General features: G+C 42.5%; 2 protein-coding genes across 3 annotated transcripts in view; both read left to right on the top strand.

The window, feature by feature from the left end:
• Positions 1-913: 913 nt before the first annotated feature.
• Positions 914-3,108, top strand: LOC127634941 (noggin-2-like). Its single transcript, XM_052114709.1, has one exon. It carries the CDS (start codon positions 1,770-1,772, stop codon positions 2,400-2,402), a length of 633 nt encoding a protein of 210 aa, XP_051970669.1. The 5' UTR covers positions 914-1,769; the 3' UTR covers positions 2,403-3,108.
• A 13,006-nt stretch (positions 3,109-16,114) lies between these two features.
• Positions 16,115-19,249, top strand: part of LOC127634932 (netrin-3-like) — a 41,547-nt gene continuing 38,412 nt past the window's right edge. Inside the window, exon 1 of one of the 2 annotated variants that reach the window (XM_052114694.1) lies at positions 16,115-16,286. In XM_052114694.1, coding sequence (XP_051970654.1) covers positions 16,121-16,286 — 166 coding nt within the window. In that variant the 5' untranslated portion in view covers positions 16,115-16,120. The remainder of the gene's footprint in view (positions 16,287-19,249) is intronic. The other variant, XM_052114695.1, reaches the window with a different exon arrangement.

The raw sequence follows: 19,249 nt of genomic DNA, 5'->3' as shown, positions 1-19,249 counted from the left end.
GGTGAATTCTCCAAGAAGCTTGGAACATCCTATCTGCCTACAACCAGGTGTCCAGGTGTATCTAGGAGAATTTGGGCTGTTTTAAAGGCAAAGGTGGTCACACCAAATATTGATTTAGCTTGTTTAGGTTTTCTTGACTTTGTATGACATTAATTGATAAATGAAGACAATTTATGACATTATTTTTTTTAAGAAATCCTCACTTTGAAAGTTTGTCTCAAGTGCCTAAAACTTTTGCACAGTACTGTGTATATATATATATATATATATATATATATATAATGTTTTGTCTAGAATTTCAGCTTTTAATTAGACTAAATAACTTTGAACAGAAATGAAAAACATGTTCATTAGAGAAGAGGTGAAATGCATTTGTATGTATTTTAAAATAATTGAATAGATCTGGACAAAAATGAGCGTGACGTCACTGGCCAATGTCGCAAAATCTGCAAGGAGCCCCAAAATGTTCGAAATCAATAATTGTGCACGGATGCATCCAACTCGAAAGTGTCATTTAGATGCGGTATGAATGAAATATGAGGTTTCCACTTGAACATTATTTCTGCAAGGCATGTAACCCATCATAATAGGTGGGTTAGTGTCGTGGAATGTGCAAGATATGGAAAATCGCAAATGTGTGTTTTCTGCTTGATAATTGCTGTTCCCGTGATAAATCTAGTGCTTTTATTTTCCTTCACTGCGTGGTGTGTGTGTGTGGATATGTTTGGGAGGGGGTCTCATTGTATGTGTGTGTGTTCTGCTGTCAGTCAGACTGAGGGTTCTTGGTGAGCTGCATGGCCCCGCGCGCGCGCACACACTTGAAGCTGACGGGGGAGGGAAGGGGAGGGGATATTTAACTTGGGAAAGAGAGGAGTTCTCCTCCAGACGCACTCATTCTCCAGTGTGCCCTTCGCTGTATCGGGACCCGGCGCGCGGGTTTTGGACTGGTTTTGCGCTCTGCTATGAAGCTGCGTTTTCTGACAGGACTTTTGACAGCAGGGATATGAAGGCACCGCAACTGGTTCTGGAAAACACGGGACAAATACTTACTGGAATTCTTAACGTGAATGTGTAGGCAAGCGCACACGTGATTGCACTAGTCGGAACTGTCAAGTTTCAGTGAAAAGTTCGGACCGGTGGAGTGTAAAAAAACGATTATCTATTCTGGACTGATATAGAAATGTGTGAAATATCTGACACTTTTGAGCTTCTTGTTGCAAGTTTCGACCCATGAGGATCTGTGTTTAAGCTCTCTGGAGAGACTGCGCAGCTCTTGTCCCGGTTCAGCAGCGCCGGTTCGGCGGGACGGGCTGGAGCCGGTCAGGGTGTGTGTGTGTGTGAGAGATAACGTTCATAAAAGCTGTGCGTAAAAATAACATTGGCTGAGGCGTGCTCCATTCCGCGGGCGCGCTGACATTTCAAACGACAGTTTGGGTGCCACCTGGGGAAAAAAAAAGTTGGGTGCAGTGACTGTGCCATCCTATCCGAGAGCAAGCGTTGCCATGGTGACCCAAAGACAAAACTAGGAAAGTAGCTGGAAACGGGAGTCAAAGGCTGATGAGGATACCACTTTACACGGCTAGTTGGCACGCCTCACCTGAAGTGTCCAGGGGGGATCGCTAAAAAAGCTCCCGTCCCATGTCATTCCGGTCCACGCGGCCGTCTATTAAAAGGATCTCACTCGTGCTGTCTCTTGGCCTATTTATGCACGGGTGTGTGAGAGCGCAGTGAGGGCCAACTCCACTCTATAGACAGACAGAACACCAGTCATGGGCATTTCTCACGCGCTGCTGCTGCTCCTCCTGTGCGCACACGGCACCGCGGCCCAGCCTTATTTGCGCCTGCGGCCCTCGCCCAGTGAGCATCTCCCCGTGCCGGACCTCAAGGAAGACCCCGATCCGGAGTACGACCCGCGCGAGCAGGACCTTTCGGAGAGGACGCTGCGCAAAAAGCTGGGTAGCCACTTCGACCCCAACTTCATGTCCATCCTCCTGCCCGTCCACCTGAACGCGAGCGCGCCGACGGACGTGCCGGGACCGCGCACGCCCATGCCCATCGAGCTCAAGAAGCTGGACCTGACGGAGACGCCGTACGGGAGGCGCATCAAGGTGGGCAAGAAGGCGCGCCGGAAGTTCCTTCAGTGGCTGTGGACGCACACGCACTGTCCCGTGCTGTACGCCTGGAAGGACCTGGGCGCGCGCTTCTGGCCGCGCTACATCAAGGAGGGGAACTGCTTCAGCGAGCGCTCGTGCTCCTTCCCCGAGGGCATGTTCTGCAAACCGGTCAAGTCCGTCACCAAGACCTTCCTCCGGTGGCACTGCCAGGGCTTCTCACGGCAGAAGCACTGCACGTGGATCCTGGTGCAGTATCCCATAATCTCCGAGTGCAAGTGCGCGTGCTGAGCGGTGCATGAATGTTTGCGTGTGTGCATGCGCGAGCGCGTGTGTGAGTGAGTGAATGTCCATGGACTGGACGCGCACGGACTGGGAGAGTTTCTATATGAATTATTGCACTGTTTACCCACGGACAGGGATGTGGCGCCACATAGCGAATCTATTTTTTATAAATAGCTTTTTAATTCAAAATATCAAACACATGTACATATTTAAGTGAAGTAAAGAAGAATGCAGCTATTTTTATTAAAGGAACAGGACCATAATCTCATAAGGAGCACTTCGAGCCGGAAGAGCCCGTGGTTATTTTTATTGCAATTATGAAGATGAAGATGAAAATGATGAAGTTCACGTTCCTCATCCAAACTGTTGTACTGACTGAAAAAAAGAGAAACTGATACACTACAATGATGCCTAGAGGTTTTGTACAAATATTAATATCAATAATGATTGTGATAATAATTAAAATAATTTTTAAAAAGGCTGAGGGTAAAAATGATACACGTTGAACTCAGCGTTTTTGGAAATCATATATTATTTTAGTACGAAAGCAAATGTGTATGTTTTATTTATTGTTTTAACGTTTGTGAGTATAAAGAGAATAGAATATACCAGAAATTCTACTTGAAAAGTTTTAAAAATGAATTTAAGAATATAAGTAATAATAATAATAAAAATGACTGTGTAAATGCAATGGTTTTAGCAATAAAATATGTTTTATGTCAGACTAAAGGATACATTTTTCACATGTTGCATATATTTATCATGATGTTGACAGAAGCGCTTAAGTTGTGCATGCAGGAAATGAACTGTTTCTACTCTAATCCTTTACATGTATGCACTCGGCAGATGCATATTTATCCAAAGGAACCCACAGATATACAGTGCATGTTCCCTGGGAATCGAACCCAAGGCCTTGACGTTACAAGGCCCATATCCTGCCATTTCCCAGAGCTGGAGAGGATCCGTGCATGCACAATGCAGTGAGTTGGTCTACAGTGCTGTTTTTGGTGTGGAAACACTCCGCAGCCTCTGATGGCGTGGCGTGTCAGAGGCGGCTTGTAAACGTTTGATTTACGGGCCACGACACACACCGCGCCGGCCAGTGTGCAGCTGTACATCACTGTGCGTAAAAGCGCGCCGATGTAAACACAACTCTAAAATATGATGCAGCCATTTTCAAATACTGTCATTGGTGAAACAGAGCAGAGAGAGGGGCAGTCGCTCCTGGCTAGGCTACTACTTCTGGAAAGGGGAAGATCAGAGCTCCTTAAAAACAAGCGAGAGAGACAGAAATCTGAGCCCGAGACTCGTCCAAATGTCTCGGCGTAAGAAACAAAGACTGCAGCCCTCCACAATGGTGAACTGATGCTGACGGCACTAGACTGTTAATTAGTCAGCAAACATGACGTCTGAGAGTTCAAGAGATATGAGACTCGTAAAAACAACGTCACAAACATGCACACACACTCACTCCAAACCGCGGCGGCCCTCAGTGTGCCAGAGACGCACACGCAGTGAATCACGCCTCCTAAATGGCTGTCATTTCAACGTCAAGATCGTTTGCACAGATTGCACAGGCAGTGAAAGTTGCTCAGTGCGCGCGCGCGTGTGTGCGCGTGTGTGTGTGCGTGTGTTATTTGTACGGTTATTGTGACAGATACTCTGGCGGTGCTGTGTTTTTGGCGCAGGGTGGGGGCAGTTGTCAGCTCTCTTTTCTTGATGATGTCTAGGGGTTTTTGGAGGAGGCTGCGTGTATGTGTGTGTGTGTGTGTGTGTGTGTGTGTGTGTGTGTGTGTGTGTGTGTGTGTGTGTGTGTGTGTTTGTGTTTGTGTGTGTGTATGACGCGCCGGCGCCACTCGGCCGCGCACTCTGGCGAGCGCAGAATAGATTGAACAGTAACCCTTTCAGCTTGTGTGTGTGAAAGCCAATCCCCGACAAACTAACCCTCAAAACATCCAGCCGTCAGACTGGCGGAGCACTTCAGCCTTCTGTGTGTGAGAGAGTCTGAGGGGTGGGGGTGTATTCATCATTAAAAATATGACCAAAGCTGGAGTGAATCAGTGAGTTCTTTCAGACTAAAGTTAAACATAATGTTTTCTGTCCTTGGCAGAGGCAAAAAACAGAGATACCAAATGAAGTAAATGATCCCCCGCCAGGGGCGGAGCTAGGGGGTGGCCATGGTCACCATGGACCAAAGCCTGGCTACCCCACTCTCAATTGCCGTTTTTGGTCATTTTTTGTCTTGAGCACAATTTAGTTAGTATTTCAAACTCCTGGCTCCGCCCCTGTCAGACACACACATACAGAAAAAGTAACAACAAATTTGCGTTACATTCGAATGAGGAACCAAGTAACCATGGCAACAGTTCTTGGAATGTCGACAAAACAGAAGAATTACATAATTATGTATGGCTTTATTGTACATTCACATAACATTTCCACCTGTTGCCAAATATAAACGCTATTGAAGTTGCAGGGCGGTCACCATGGCACCAATTTGCAGCTCTAGCAATTACAGTACGATAGGTATCAGGCGTTTGGACGACAAAACATGACAGGCCATTATATATCACTTGCAAATCACTAATATATATATATATATATATATATATATATATATATATATATATATATATATATATAAATGAAACGTTGCTGTTATACATCATAATAAAACTTGTAACTTTCTGTACGCACTGTTGGAGTGGCGCCAAATGAGATTTTGCGTTGCGCGTGACGAAGGCGCCAGAGGAGGGTGGTTACCCTGGCAACATTCAGCCGCGGCACGTCGACAAAAACATGACAACTGCTGATATTATTTTGCCATGTATTGTACATTTACACCACGAATACCACAAAACATTGCTTTTTAGATAAAAATACTTTTTCCACTATAGTACATCTGATATTTGGCAATATAAACACACATGAAACATATGTTGCTATATGGTTTTCAGTTACATAAAAAGTAGTATTGTTAGGGTACAATGTAAACAGGATAAAGGCACACATGAAGGAAAATTTGCATTTTTCTGGTTACAAAATGTCTCAAGATTGTAAAAATAAATTTTTTATGGAACACTGATGGAGCAACATACTTTGCGTGAAAATAAATGATAATATAGTATAAATATATATACACCGATCAGCCACAACATTAAAACCACCTGCCTAATATCATGTATGTCCCCCTCGTGCCGACAAAACAGCTCTGACCCGTCGAGGCATGGACTCCATAAGACCTCTGAAGGTGTCCCGTGGCATTTGGCACCGATACGTTAGCAGCAGATCCTTTAAGTCCTGTAAGTTGCGAGGTGGAGCCTCCAATATTGGTGCAGCACATCCCATAGATGCTCCATCGGATTGAGATCTGGAGAATTTGGAGGCCAATTCAACACCTTGAACTCTTTGTCATGTTCCTCAAACCGTTCCCGAACAATGTGTGCAGTGTGGCAGGGCGCATTATCCTGCTGAAAGAGGCCAATGCCATCAGGGAATACCGTTGCTTTGAAGGGGTGGACGTGGTCTGCAACCATTCTTTAAGTAGGTGGTACGTGTCAAAGTAACATCCACATGAATGTCAGGACCCAAGGTGTCCCAGCAGAACATCGCCCAGAGCATCACACTTCTTCCCATAATGCATCCTGCTGCCATCTCTTCCACAGGTAAACGACTTACTTGCACCGACCGTCCACATGATCTCAAAGAAAACGTGATTGATCAGACCAGGCCCCCTTCTTCCATTGCTCCATGGTCCAGTTCTGACGCTCACGTGCCCATTGTAGACGCTTTCGGAGGTGGACAGGGGTCAGCATGGTAGCTCTTCTGTAGGATCAGACCAGACAGGCTAGCCTTCACTTAATGAGCCTTGAGTGCCCATGAACCTGTCGCCGGTTCACCGGTTGCCCTTCCTTTGACCACTTATTTTGATAGGTACTAGCCACTGCATACCAGGAACACCCCACAAGACCATTTTGGAGTTGCTCTGACCCAGTCGTCTAGACATCACAATTTGGCCCTTGTCAAAGTCGCTCAGATCCTTACCCTTGCCCAATTTATCCTGCTTCCAACACATGAAATTCAAGAACAGACTGTTCACTTGCTGCCTAATATATCCCACCCCTTGACAGGTGCCATTGTAATGAGATAATCAATGTTATTCACTTCACCTGTCTGTGGTTTTAATGTTGTGGCTGATCAGTGTATATATATATATGGCCAAATGAACCAATATGCAGTGTGCATGAAGGCTGCTCTAAATGTTGAAAACCACTCACTTATTACAAACTACAGTTCTGTGCAAGGATGTAACCAAATATTCAACGCTAATTATGGTTCCATTGCATTTCATTAAAATGCCACAAACCTGAACATTTCAGATATTAATAGTTGGGTTGGAGCATGATCTGGCTTAGCCAAGCATTTGGATATGCTTGGCTAAGATCCCAAAGTTGGATATTTAGAAAATGAACACATCAAAATGAATGAATAGTTTGCTAGTCGGAACAATCAAATGCACACGTGCACATGAACATTTCCAACATGTTGTTTTTATGTATTCTCATGGCATGAGTATTTTCTATATGTGTAGCTATAAGCATGTCTTCTGATATCATTTACTATATGCAGTGGCCCAAAAAAGTATTTGCACACTTAAAACTACACTTAACATTTTTTTGTTACCTTTTATTAGATAACAATATACCAAAGCATGCATCTTTTTTTTTTTTAAGTAAAATTAGTACAGAGAAAAGCTCAATAGCTGCTGGCAGCACTTGTGTGCATACAACACTTACTTTGATATTTTGTTATGTGATGCAATGAGTTATGCATGAGTTAAGTGTACAAAACTATTTTGGCATTTCAAAGCATGTGAAATGAATCAGGTTATAGTAAAATACAGTAAATGGATGCAGCACAGGGTTGTAGAATGAGCTTTAGTGAACCGATGGCAAGATGCTCGGGAAGGTGCTCTTTAGTCTAGAGATTTCCTGGTTCTGTCTATTTTAAGGAACAACCCATCACTCTGGGGCAGTACACCAGAGAAGATGTATGTGTCTTCTTGTCATATTGTTGTGCTTTTTGCTGTGCCACTTTGCAAGAAGAGAGCATCAATGGTGCACAAAAATGCACATTAGGTTTCACTTAAAGGAATATTCTGGGTTCAATACAAGTTTATCTCAATCGACAGCATTTGTGACGTAATATTGATTACCATGAAAAATTATTTTGACCTTTCTTTAAAAAGTTAAAAAACAAGGTTACAATGAGGCACTTACAATTGAAGCCATTGGGGTCATTGTTTGGAGGGTTTAAAGGTGGAAATGTGACGCTTCTAATTTTATAAAAGCACATCCATTAATCCATTAGAACTCATGTATTATTACATTAGTCGTTTTTATGGTCTTGTTTAGGGCTTACAGCGTTATGTCATCATAGCAATGAAGCTGTAAGATTGGATATAACTTTACACAGACAAGGTTAGCAAGGGCTTTTATCACAGTGAAATCATGTCAACATGCATGTTCTTTACGTCTTGTGGCAATACTTTTGAAACAGTGATAATTTTACATTTACAGAATGGCCCCAATTCACTTCCATATAGCAAAACACCAAAAACCACCCAGAACACCTTTGCAACTGCATAACAACGCCCTGGCAACCACTCAGAACACCTTTGCAACTGCATAGCAACACCATGGAAACCACTCAGAACACATTTGCAACTGCATAGCAACGCCCTGTCATCCACTCAGAACACCTTTGCAACTGCATAGCAACGCCCTGGGAACCACTCAGAACACCTCTGCAACTGCATAGCAACGCCCTGGGAACCACTAAGAACACCTTTGCAACTGCATAGCAACACCCTGGGAACCACTCAGAACACCTTTGCAAATGCATAGCAATGCACTGGGAACCACGCAGAACACCTTTGCAACTGCATAGCAATGCCCTGGGAACAACTCAGAACACCTTTGCAACTGCATAGCAACACCATGGCAACCACTCAGAACACATTTGCAACTCCATAGCAACGCCCTGTCATCCACTCAGAACACCTTTGCAACTGCATAGCAACGCCCTGGGAACCACTCAGAACACCTATGCAAATGCATAGCAATGCCCTGGGAACCACTCAGAACACCTTTGCAACTGCATAGCAACGCCCTGGGAACCACTCAGAACACCTTTGAAAATGCATAGCAACACCATGGCAACCACTCAGAACACCTTTGCAACTGCATAGCAGTGCCCTGGGAACAACTCAGAACACCTTTGCAACTGCATAGCAACGCCCTGGGAACCACTCAGAACACCTTTGCAAATGCATAGCAAGGCCCTGGGAACCACTCAGAACACCTTTGCAACTGCATAGCAATGCACTGGCAACCACTCAGAACACCTTTGCAACTGCATAGCAACGCCCTGGGAACCACTCAGAACACCTTTGCAACTGCATAGCAACGCCCTGGGAACCACTCAGAACACCTTTGCAACTACATAGCAACGCCCTGGGAACCACTCAGAACACCTTTGCAACTACATAGCAACGCCCTGGGAACCACTCAGAACACCTTTGCAACTGCATAGCAACGCCCTGGGAACCACTCAGAACACCTTTGCAACTGCATAGCAACGCCCTGGGAACCACTCAGAACACCTTTGCAACTACATAGCAACGCCCTGGGAACCACTCAGAACACCTTTGCAACTACATAGCAACGCCCTGGGTACCAGAACACCTTTGCAACTACATAGCAACACCCTGGGAACCACTCAGAACACCTTTGCAACTACATAGCAATGCCCTGGGAACCACTCAGAACACCTTTGCAACTACATAGCAATGCCCTGGCAACCACTCAGAACACTTTTGCAACTACATAGCAACGCCCTGGGTACCAGAACACCTTTGCAACTACATAGCAACACCCTGGGAACCACTCAGAACACCTTTGCAACTACATAGCAACGCCCTGGGAACCACTCAAAACACCTATGCAAATGCATAGCAATGCACTGGCAACCACTCAGAACACCCTAGCATCGAAACGGCAACTTTTGCACAGGTACCCACTCACATTTCTCTCAGAAAATCGAAAACTCTCTCTCTCTCTCTATACAGTATACTGTATATATATAGGTGCATGCATATATGATTTTGCATCTTGCAGAAAACTCCTCTTACCAGATTTCTGTGGGACCTGGTCTCCATGGCAACCAGAAGTTATTGGTCCACCTTGATGTTTCTGTAGGTAACAGTGTGTGCTGTTTGGCCATATCTGTCCCTTCAACTTTTGAAAATGTTTGCCTTGCTCTCAGCTAGTCTAGTTTTTTGGTTTGATGGTGATGACAGACTGCTTCTCTTGTTGGTCACTTTTCGACCTGCTTAATCATCATTAATAGATCATTCTGGTTGTAATATGATTGATTGTACCCATAATAGATTTTGTGCAGGCAGCGATCAGTCTAATGCTAAAGATAACTTTACATGTTTTAAATGTTGCACTGCCCCCTACTGACTGACACACATGATATATAATGCCTTCATTTATAAATATACTTTCACACTGGGACACACTTATTTAGTGTATCATATGATGTCAAATGATATGATGCACGAAAAGATGTACGGGACCATCAGATCATGTTACGGAACCTAAAATAATTAACTTGTAATTTGCCTATTCCTCAAACATCACACATCTATGATCTGATCTATAACCAAATATACTGTATATATACCCATCATATTATTTCTTGGAAGTATTTAAATAATTTGAAGCACCTTTGGCAGCAATTACAGTGATTAAAATCTTTTGGGTATGATGTAACAAGTTTTGCACACCTGGATTTGGGGATTATCTGCTGTTCTTCTCTGCAGATCATCTCTAGCTCTGTCAGGCTGGATGGCGAGATGTTCGATTGGGTTCAAGTCCGGTGTCTGGCTGGGCCACTCAAGGACATTCACAGAGTTGTCCCAAAGCCACTCTTGCGGTGTCTTAGCTGTGTGCTTAGGGTCATTGTCCTGATGGATGGGGAACCTTCGGCCCAGTCTGAGGTCCCGAGCGCTCTGGACCAGGTGTTCATTAAGGATATCTCTGTATTTTGCTGTGTTCAGCTTTCCTTCAACCCTGACCAGTCCCCAGTACCTGCCACTGAAAAACACATCATGCCCACCATGCTGCACCGTTGGGATGGTATTGTGCAGGTGATGAGCGGTGCCTGGTTTCCTCCAGACATGACGCTTGGCGTTGAGGCCAAACAGTTCAATCTTCATTTCATCAGACCAGAGAATTTTGTTTCTCACAATCTGAGAGTCCTTTAGGTGATTTATTTATGTGTCTTGCACTGAGGAGATGCGTCCGTCTGGACACTCTGATCGGTGGAGTGTTGCATTGATGGTCGTCCTTCTGAAAGTTTCTCCCATCTCCACACATGATCTCTGGAGCTCAACCAGAGTGACCATCGGGTTCTTGGTCACCTCTCCTACCGAGGCCCTTCTCCTCTGATTGCTCAGTTTGGCCGGGCGTCCAGCTCTAGGAAGAGTCCTGGTTGGTTCCAAACTTCTTCCATTTATGAATTATGGAGGACACTGTGCTCTTGGGAACCTTCAGTGCACCTGAAATCTTTTTGTAGCCTTCCCCAGATCCGTGCCTCGACACAATCCTGTCTCTGAGCTCTGCGGGCAGTTCCTTTGTCTTCATGGCTCGGCTTTTGCTCTGATATGCATTTTCAGCTGTGAGACCTTATATAGACAGGTGTGTCTTTCCAAATCATGTCCAATCAATTTAATTTGCCACAGGTGGACTCAAATCAAAATGTAGAAACATCTCAAAGATGATCCAGAGAAATGGGATGCACCTGAGCTAAATTTCAAGTGTCATAGCAAAGGGTCTGAAAACTTTATGAATGCACTGTATGTATATATATGTATGTATATGTATATAATGAAGTTAAAGATTGCTCAACTGATTTTGATGAAAATTTGTTATACAATAGAAACGCTTAAATTGAAAAACTAGATTGAAATATTTTTTGAGAGCACATTTAAACCCCAAATTCTCATTACCGTAATGCATCAGAATGTTTTTTTTTTGTTGTTGTTGTAATTATCGTTCTTTATAATGATTAATCCTATTCAATTCTCATTAAAGTAATATAGTATTTTATATAAAAAAAATCTTAATTTGTGTTCTTCAGTAGAAAGAAAGTCATACACATCTGGGACAACATGAGGGTGAGTAAATGATGAGAGAATTTACCTTTTTGTGTGAACTTCATTTAAATAAAGGGATACTTCACTCAAAAATAACAAATTCTGTGAGAAGTTGTGTCTAAATAAATGAAAAATGCAAATGTTTTTATTCTTATTCTTATCATCATCTCATGACAGAAGTCATAACGGTCTTAAAAAAAAAAAAGTTCCTTAAAATATAATTACTTATGTAATTAGTTGGGGTGAAATTTGACTCTGACATGTTCTTTACATGTTTAATGAGATTCACACTGATCTCCTTTTGTCATGTTCTACCTGAAAGTGCAACTATTGAAAGTGGACAGCAGGTGGTGCACTTGTCTTGTATTTTCCCACTCGAGAAAGTTCAACAGAGGCTTTATAGTGGAGTAGCTTAAAAACACACAAACTCAAAAGAGTGAAGTGTCCAGAGAGGACAGTGCATCGGTCACAGACAGAAAGTTTATATGCATGTGTGAAGTGTTTGTGGTCAGTTTGTAGGGCAGGAGGAGACGACTGCTGCTGTCTGTTGAAACCCTTTCTTTGTCTGACCTCTCACACACAGTGACACTCACACACACACAACATCAGTGTAAAATGCTACTGAATGGTGTCATAAATACCACAAGAATGTTGAGCAGCTTATACAGAGCTGAGAAACACACACACACACACACACACTCACACACCCACTCACATGCACACATACACGTACACACACAGACACACATACATACCCAAATACACACACTCACATGCACACATAACACACACACACTCTCACATACACAAACATGGGCGATATTCATTGAGAAATGACTCTATTTTCAGGCATATTACGAAAACACTTGGACATGGCCACAGCCACATGTGTGATTCAAAATCCTTTGAGTCTGTGATCAATAGTCCCAGTTGCCCTAAGACTATAAAAACAATACATTCTACGATTTATTAAATGATTTATGTAAGCATGATGCATTTCACTGGGATTTTTCCACTCATCGACTTGAAGACCCCTAAAATACAAGAGTACAAGAAAACCGACCAAATCAAATCATAAAAATCAAAGAAGTTGAAAGTGAAAAGCTCATTTCCACAGATGCTCGGTGGGATGGAGCGGTGCGTTTTGTTTTGGACACTCCAGGACATTAACCTTCTGGTTTGAAGCCACTTGCATGTGGTTTTGGCTGTATTTTTTGGTCCGCTGTTGTGTTGAAAGGGCGAATAAACTTCCCAGTGCTCTTGCAGATTGTGGCACATTTTACTCCAGGTTTTCTCTCGGTTCTGCTCCAATCATTTCCCCTTCCATCTTTATGAGTTTTCCAGTCCATGCCACAACGAAACATCAACAAACACACATGCTTCAACTAACGTCCTACACGAGCGGTGTGCTGTTTCTAATGTCGGTGTTACACACTGTGGCTAGAAATGAGATCAACATTGTTTAATTTTAGACTTATCAGACCTTTGAATCTTCCTGCAAATTATGGAGTCCCTCAAGTGCCTTTTGGTCAAACTCAGAGAGAGTTTAATTAAAGGCTTATTAAAGAGATTCAACTGCTGTCTTCACTTGTGTTCCACAGAAAGGTTTGGAACGACATGAGGGTGAGTAAATGACAGAATTGTAATTTTTGGGGCGAACTATCCCTTTTGTCTTCATGCATATGATGCACTAAAGCACTTTAAGAGGTCCCATAAGCATTTTGGTTGTCTTCTTGCCCAGACTCTCAGTTCAGGAAGATGTCCAGTTCTGGGCAGATTCAAAATTGTTCCACATGTTCTCATGTTTTTTGAGTGCTTTGAGGTGTACTTGTCTCATTGCTTCGGAAAATGCCTTTCCTGAATTGTGAGCATTGTCTTAATTCACGTCTAAGTGTTTAAATGTCTAAGTTTTCCTTTGAGCTACAGTATTTTATGTTGATAAAATCACAGGTAAATACACCATGGATCCATATTGCTCGTAGTCCTTTTTTAATATAAATCTCCACCTTTAACCAGCCCAAACCAGTAGGTGGCGATATGCACAAAGAATTTGAATCACCAAAAAACAAAAGAAGAAGAATGTGAAAGTGAAAGTGGTGATTTATAGTAAAAAAAAGGATCAGTTTCTCACCCATACCGATCATATGACTTCTGAAGACACGGATTAAACCACTGGAGTCGTATGGATTACTTGTATGCTGCTTTTATGTGTTTTTTGGAGCTTCAATGTTCTGGTCACCTTTCCCTTCCATTGTATGCACATAAAAAGCTGAAATATTCCCCTAGAAATCTCCATTTGTGTTCTGCGGAAGAAAGTCATACATATCTGGGATGGTATGTTGGTGAGTAAATGATGTTTTGGGTGAACTGTTCCTTTAAAAAGTCCTGAATATTTGTTTTAAAGGTATCTCTTAAAGGGTGTTCGCTGCATATCGCGCAACCGTTTTGAGGTCCGTTCTGCATAACCTGCCGTCTCATTTTAGCTTATCACGGCCATTTCGGCCTGTTTCACGGCTGGCCCACCTGCCCCCTCGATTCTCCCGATGGCCAATCCGCCCCTGATCGGACCCAAAGTGCGTCGGCCCACCGGGAAAATGCCCGGTATGCCAGATTACCAGTCCAGCCCTGGTGTCATTACGTCTTCTGCAGTAACGGAAGTCAATCCCTTCTATGGTATATACCTTTAATTTTTCATTTGCTATCTTAGATATTTAATCACTTGGCTGCAGAACCCCATTGCAATGCTCAAGACCAGTAGCGTGAAATTTATCCATGAGTTGCGGAATTCTGTGATTAATTCCGGCCTGTTACTCGTGCGTCACGATATCATTATTCTGATTATGATAGTTGATTTGATTGTTAGACACACGCCGCATCTGCCTTGAGTTTGTCTCGTGTTTTCGGTTCTCGTTAAGTTGCGTTCACACTGCCAGCGACATGCAGGGACAAAACGACTTCAATGAGAGCTGGCGACGGCGACCGTTGGCGACTGGATGTGGCTGTATCCATCGACGCAACAAAGATGAGAATTGTTTAACTTTATGCAAATGAAGAGCGACTTTCGGGAGTGACAGCTATTACGAATGAAGACGGTAGAGCTCACGTGATCCAAATATATTAATAATAATATTAATTGTAAACAGTGACTCTCCATACACAAGTGACCTAACCGCCAGCCACTGGCAACATGCAGAGACAAAGTAGCTGGCAGTGTGAACGCACCTTTACGCGCACCATAGCGCGCGAACATTCAGATGATTCACGGGAATCAACGACTTGAACGAATCGCAGAATTGATTTTTTTCGTGCCGGTGGAATGGCACCAGACCAGAACTAAACACGCATGACTCATGAGGAGGAGAGAGATGTCTGACACCAAACCATCAACCACTTTTGTCTGTATCTCAAAACAAATGAACTGATGTGCAGGGGGCGGACTTGGAAGTGAAACCGGCCCTCCTGTCTGGGGGTCCTGTCATTTTCTGCATATCGTGGCGCCGTTTTGCGGCCCTTTTCAGCCAGTTGCGGTCCGTTCGGCATAACGCGGTGGCACATTTCAGCTTATCGCCGCCCGTTCGGCCTCGTTTCGCGGCCGGCCCACCGGGAAAAGCCCCGGTTCTCCCCATGGCCAGTCCGCCCCTGCTCATGCCTACCTGGCGCGTGCAGCAGTGTTAAAGCCAATCTGACTCAAAAATGTTACTGATTCGGAACCCTACGAAGCCTAAAATGACATATGCGTCACAAATGCTCATCTTTGTTCATTTGAGCATCTTTGATGAATTATTGAATTCATATTGAATTATTATTATTAAGATTAGAGCGCGCGTTCGCATTTTTTTTTTTATTATTATTTTAGCGCGCGCACAGTACTGACTCAAAAATGCTACTTAAACCTAAAATGCCATATAGGCTACGTCAAAGATGCTCTAATGAACAAAGATGAGCATCTTTGACGCATATGGCATTTTAGGCTTTAGTAGCATTTGTGAGTCAGTATTGTGCGCGCGCTAAAACAATAATAAAAAAAAAAATTGCGAACGCGCGCTCTAATCTGGCAAAAGGAAGGCTTAAACATGTCGTTTAAACTAGATGTATTTATATATGCTCAACACTGCTAAATGTAAAATGATCAATGCTTTTCCATTTAACAAACTGTTTCGTTTAAAACGTATGAATTCTGTTTTGATTCTACGCTTCATTCACTTCATTCATTTTAATTAAAAATGTAACTTTTATTTTGAATTCATAATGTGTGCAATATATTAAAATTGCTTAATTTAATTTAGTGGAATGCACTTTGATGCACTTAAACTCTGTAGTCTCCACTGGTGTTGTATGCAATGCGTCGCGCGCCTTGGATGACTTAAATTGATGTCTAGGTAGGCAGCTCACTAGGTTTTGAGCACAGTCCATCGCTCTCTTTCTCTCTCTCCAATGCAGTTTGTGTCTGGACCTGTGAGAGAGTGTGTGTGTGTCAGTGTGTGTGGAGCGGTGATGGTGTATGGAGAGATCTCATGAACGGAACGGATCCTTTCGGATGAGAGGGGCGGACTGTGAGTTTGCATGCATCACAAGACAACAGGACCTCATAAGAAACGATCTGGATTTATTTTCCACACATCTGTGCTTGTGTTTGAATGAGGTTCAGAGATTTAGACTCAGACCAGGTAAGTTCTCACAAACAATTCAGTTGGTAACAGCATCACGCACTTTAGAGTCATGCATGGAAATATATATCCTAACTTATGTATTAGAGTTATTATTCATGTGAGCTAGAGCTTTGCTGATCACTATTTTCATTAAAACTATCTGACTAAACATTTCCATACAGAAATCGGATAAAGGCCAGAGCACATGTAAATATGCAATATATATTTAATCCAAAATATATTTTTATATATGTTACATTTGTAATTTTTATTTCGTATAAATACTGGTGGAATTTGAATATTTACATTTATGCTCAAATAGATGAACAGTGATTTTTATATGGGAAATATCACATTTCTGTGTGGGTTAACACTGATTCCCTTTATTTATTTGTCTATTTATCACGTTAACCACATAATTTTTGCCAAATATTATACGACTATACAAATTCACACTGTGTGGTATTGTGGAGCAAACTTAGGTTGTGGTTGTATGTTTTAGTAAGGGCAAATAAAATACATTTCAGATGCAGTTAATGCCTTGATTTAAAGGTACAGTGCACCCAATAATGTACATTCTCTCATTATTTACTCACCCATCGCGCTGTTCCAGATGTCTATGACTTTCTTTCTTCTGCAGAACACAAATGAAGAATATTTCAGCTTTGTAGGTCCTCACAATGCAAGTGAATGGTGACTAGAACTTTGAAGCTCCAAAAAGCACACAAAGGCAGCATAAAAGTAATTCATACGACTTCTGAAGTGATCCAGTCTCCAAATTTTGGTTGAGAACAGACCAAAATATAACTTATTTAAATCTAGACATACGTAGTCTCCTTGGCAGTAGTGATTTCAGGCTCTATTACACTTCCTAGCACCATCTAGCGCTCTGTTTATGCGTCAAGCACTAGGAATGGCACGATATTCAGTGAAAAAGAAGTTACATTTTGGTCTGTTCTCACCCAGAATCGATTGGATGTCTTCAGAAGTCATGGATTAAACCACTAAAGTCTTATGGATTACTTGTATGCTGCCTTTATTGGCTTTTTGGAGCTTCAAAGTTCTGGTTACCATTCACTTGCACTCTATGGACCTACAGAGCTGAAATATTCTTCTAAAAATCTTCATGTGTGTTCTTCAGGTGAAAGAAAGTCATACACATCTGGGACGGCACGATGGGTGAGTAAATGATGAGAGAAGTTACATTTTTGGGTGAACTATCCCTTTAAGAGTAATTCTTATGTAAACTGTTTAATTGTTATTAATTAACCACCAAGTGCATGACTTAATATATACATTTAAAAAAATGTTTTTTATTAAACATTATTAAAATAATGAGAGTTTTTGGCAGTCAGAGCAGCCCCCAGGAGCCAAATCCTTTCAGGGGCCGCAGAGACAGGTAGGCAAATGAGAGATTTATTTTTTAATCTTCTTCTTTTTTTAATCTTGGCTGATTCAATCGTAATTTTACCGAGCAAACGGTGCACTCCTAGTGGTGTTTCATTCCCGGTCCGTGAACGATGCCAAGCAAAGCAACTCTTCGCGAGTCGTCTCAGGTATGCGTGACACCGTTGAGGTTTCTGCCTTCCCTGATGGACGTGTCACACACGTGTACGTGTATGTGTGTGTGTGTGTGTGGATTCCTGTGATTTTATGGGAGTGAACCCCTCTCTAGTTTCCCTGAGGTCACAGATGAACTGCTGAGTTAAACTTTGAGGAAACCGTTTACGCCAAGCTCAGTTTACAGATCTGGCCCGCCGCTGGCCTTAAAGAACCAGGGAAAACCGTTTCAGAGCTGTCAAAACAAAAAACATTGTATTTGACAGTGAAGTCAGATAAAGAGAGAGAGATCTGATCAGCAAACCGTGTGTTCGTTTGTTTCCTGACCTACTTGCACCATCCGAGCTCTCTTTGCCAACAGCACATCTTTAAAGGGTTAGCCCTAGTTCATCGAAAAATGAAAATTCTGCCATCATTTATTCACCCTCATGTCCTTTCAAACCTGTATGACTCTCTTTCTTCTGCAGATCACAAATGGAGATCTTAAGGAGAATGTTCAGGAGCGGTCATGCTCCAAAAGGGATGAAAAAAGCACCATAAAAGACCATAAAAGTGGCTCATATGACTCATGCATTATATTTCATGTCTTCTGAAGCCATATGACAGCTTTGTGCAAGAAATAACTGAATCTTAAGTATATAATATATCCTTACATTTCAGTCTGTTCGACACACAAAGCTATCCCATGCCTTCAGAAGACTTGGAATATAGTGCATGAGTCGTATACGGTGTACTGATACTATACAACTGGATATTCTCCTAACCACCTCCTTTTGTGTTCCAAGGAAGTCATACAGGTTTGGAACAACACGAGGGTGTATAAATGACAGGTTTTGTTTTATTTACTAATGTACTGTCTCTTTAAATAACACGCATCACGCTGCTGTGTTTTGATGCATTCTGTTCCAATGATGTGTGCCTTGATGAACAAGCATCTTTGCATTGTGATTTGCTGTAATGATTGCAACATTAGAACAGAGTTTCAGCTTCAGTGAAAAGTTTGGATCCAGAGTAGTCTTGGCTCGGTCCACCTCAGCAGCTAAAGTCAACATGGCCTATATTTCACTCTCCACCTCTTCCAGCAAAAGAAGCCTCATCTGTGTGTGTGTGTGTGTGTAGATGTCATCCTTCAATATATTTAACAATATATTTAAAGTTTATTGCAAAATATTCAGATAAACACAAATACTTTACATAGTTTGAGAGTGTAAGCAGAGTGACTCAATTGCATCATGGGAGTGGGCGGTCGCTGCAGAGCACTTTTGTTGCAGCTTGCATACCATTACTCTCTGATTGGTGGATCTTTCTCATCAGGATTCATGGGTAGTGTCGTTTTTCACCAGGAATTACGTTACTAAACATGATTTTTCAAGCGTGAAGCTGAAATAACAGAAGTATATACCATCGATTAACAACCTCAG

Source organism: Xyrauchen texanus, chromosome 42 (assembly GCF_025860055.1).
Source record: "Xyrauchen texanus isolate HMW12.3.18 chromosome 42, RBS_HiC_50CHRs, whole genome shotgun sequence".
NCBI lineage: Eukaryota > Metazoa > Chordata > Actinopteri > Cypriniformes > Catostomidae > Xyrauchen > Xyrauchen texanus.
Note: the sequence above shows the minus strand (reverse complement) of the source record. Positions and strands in the feature narration are given on the sequence as shown.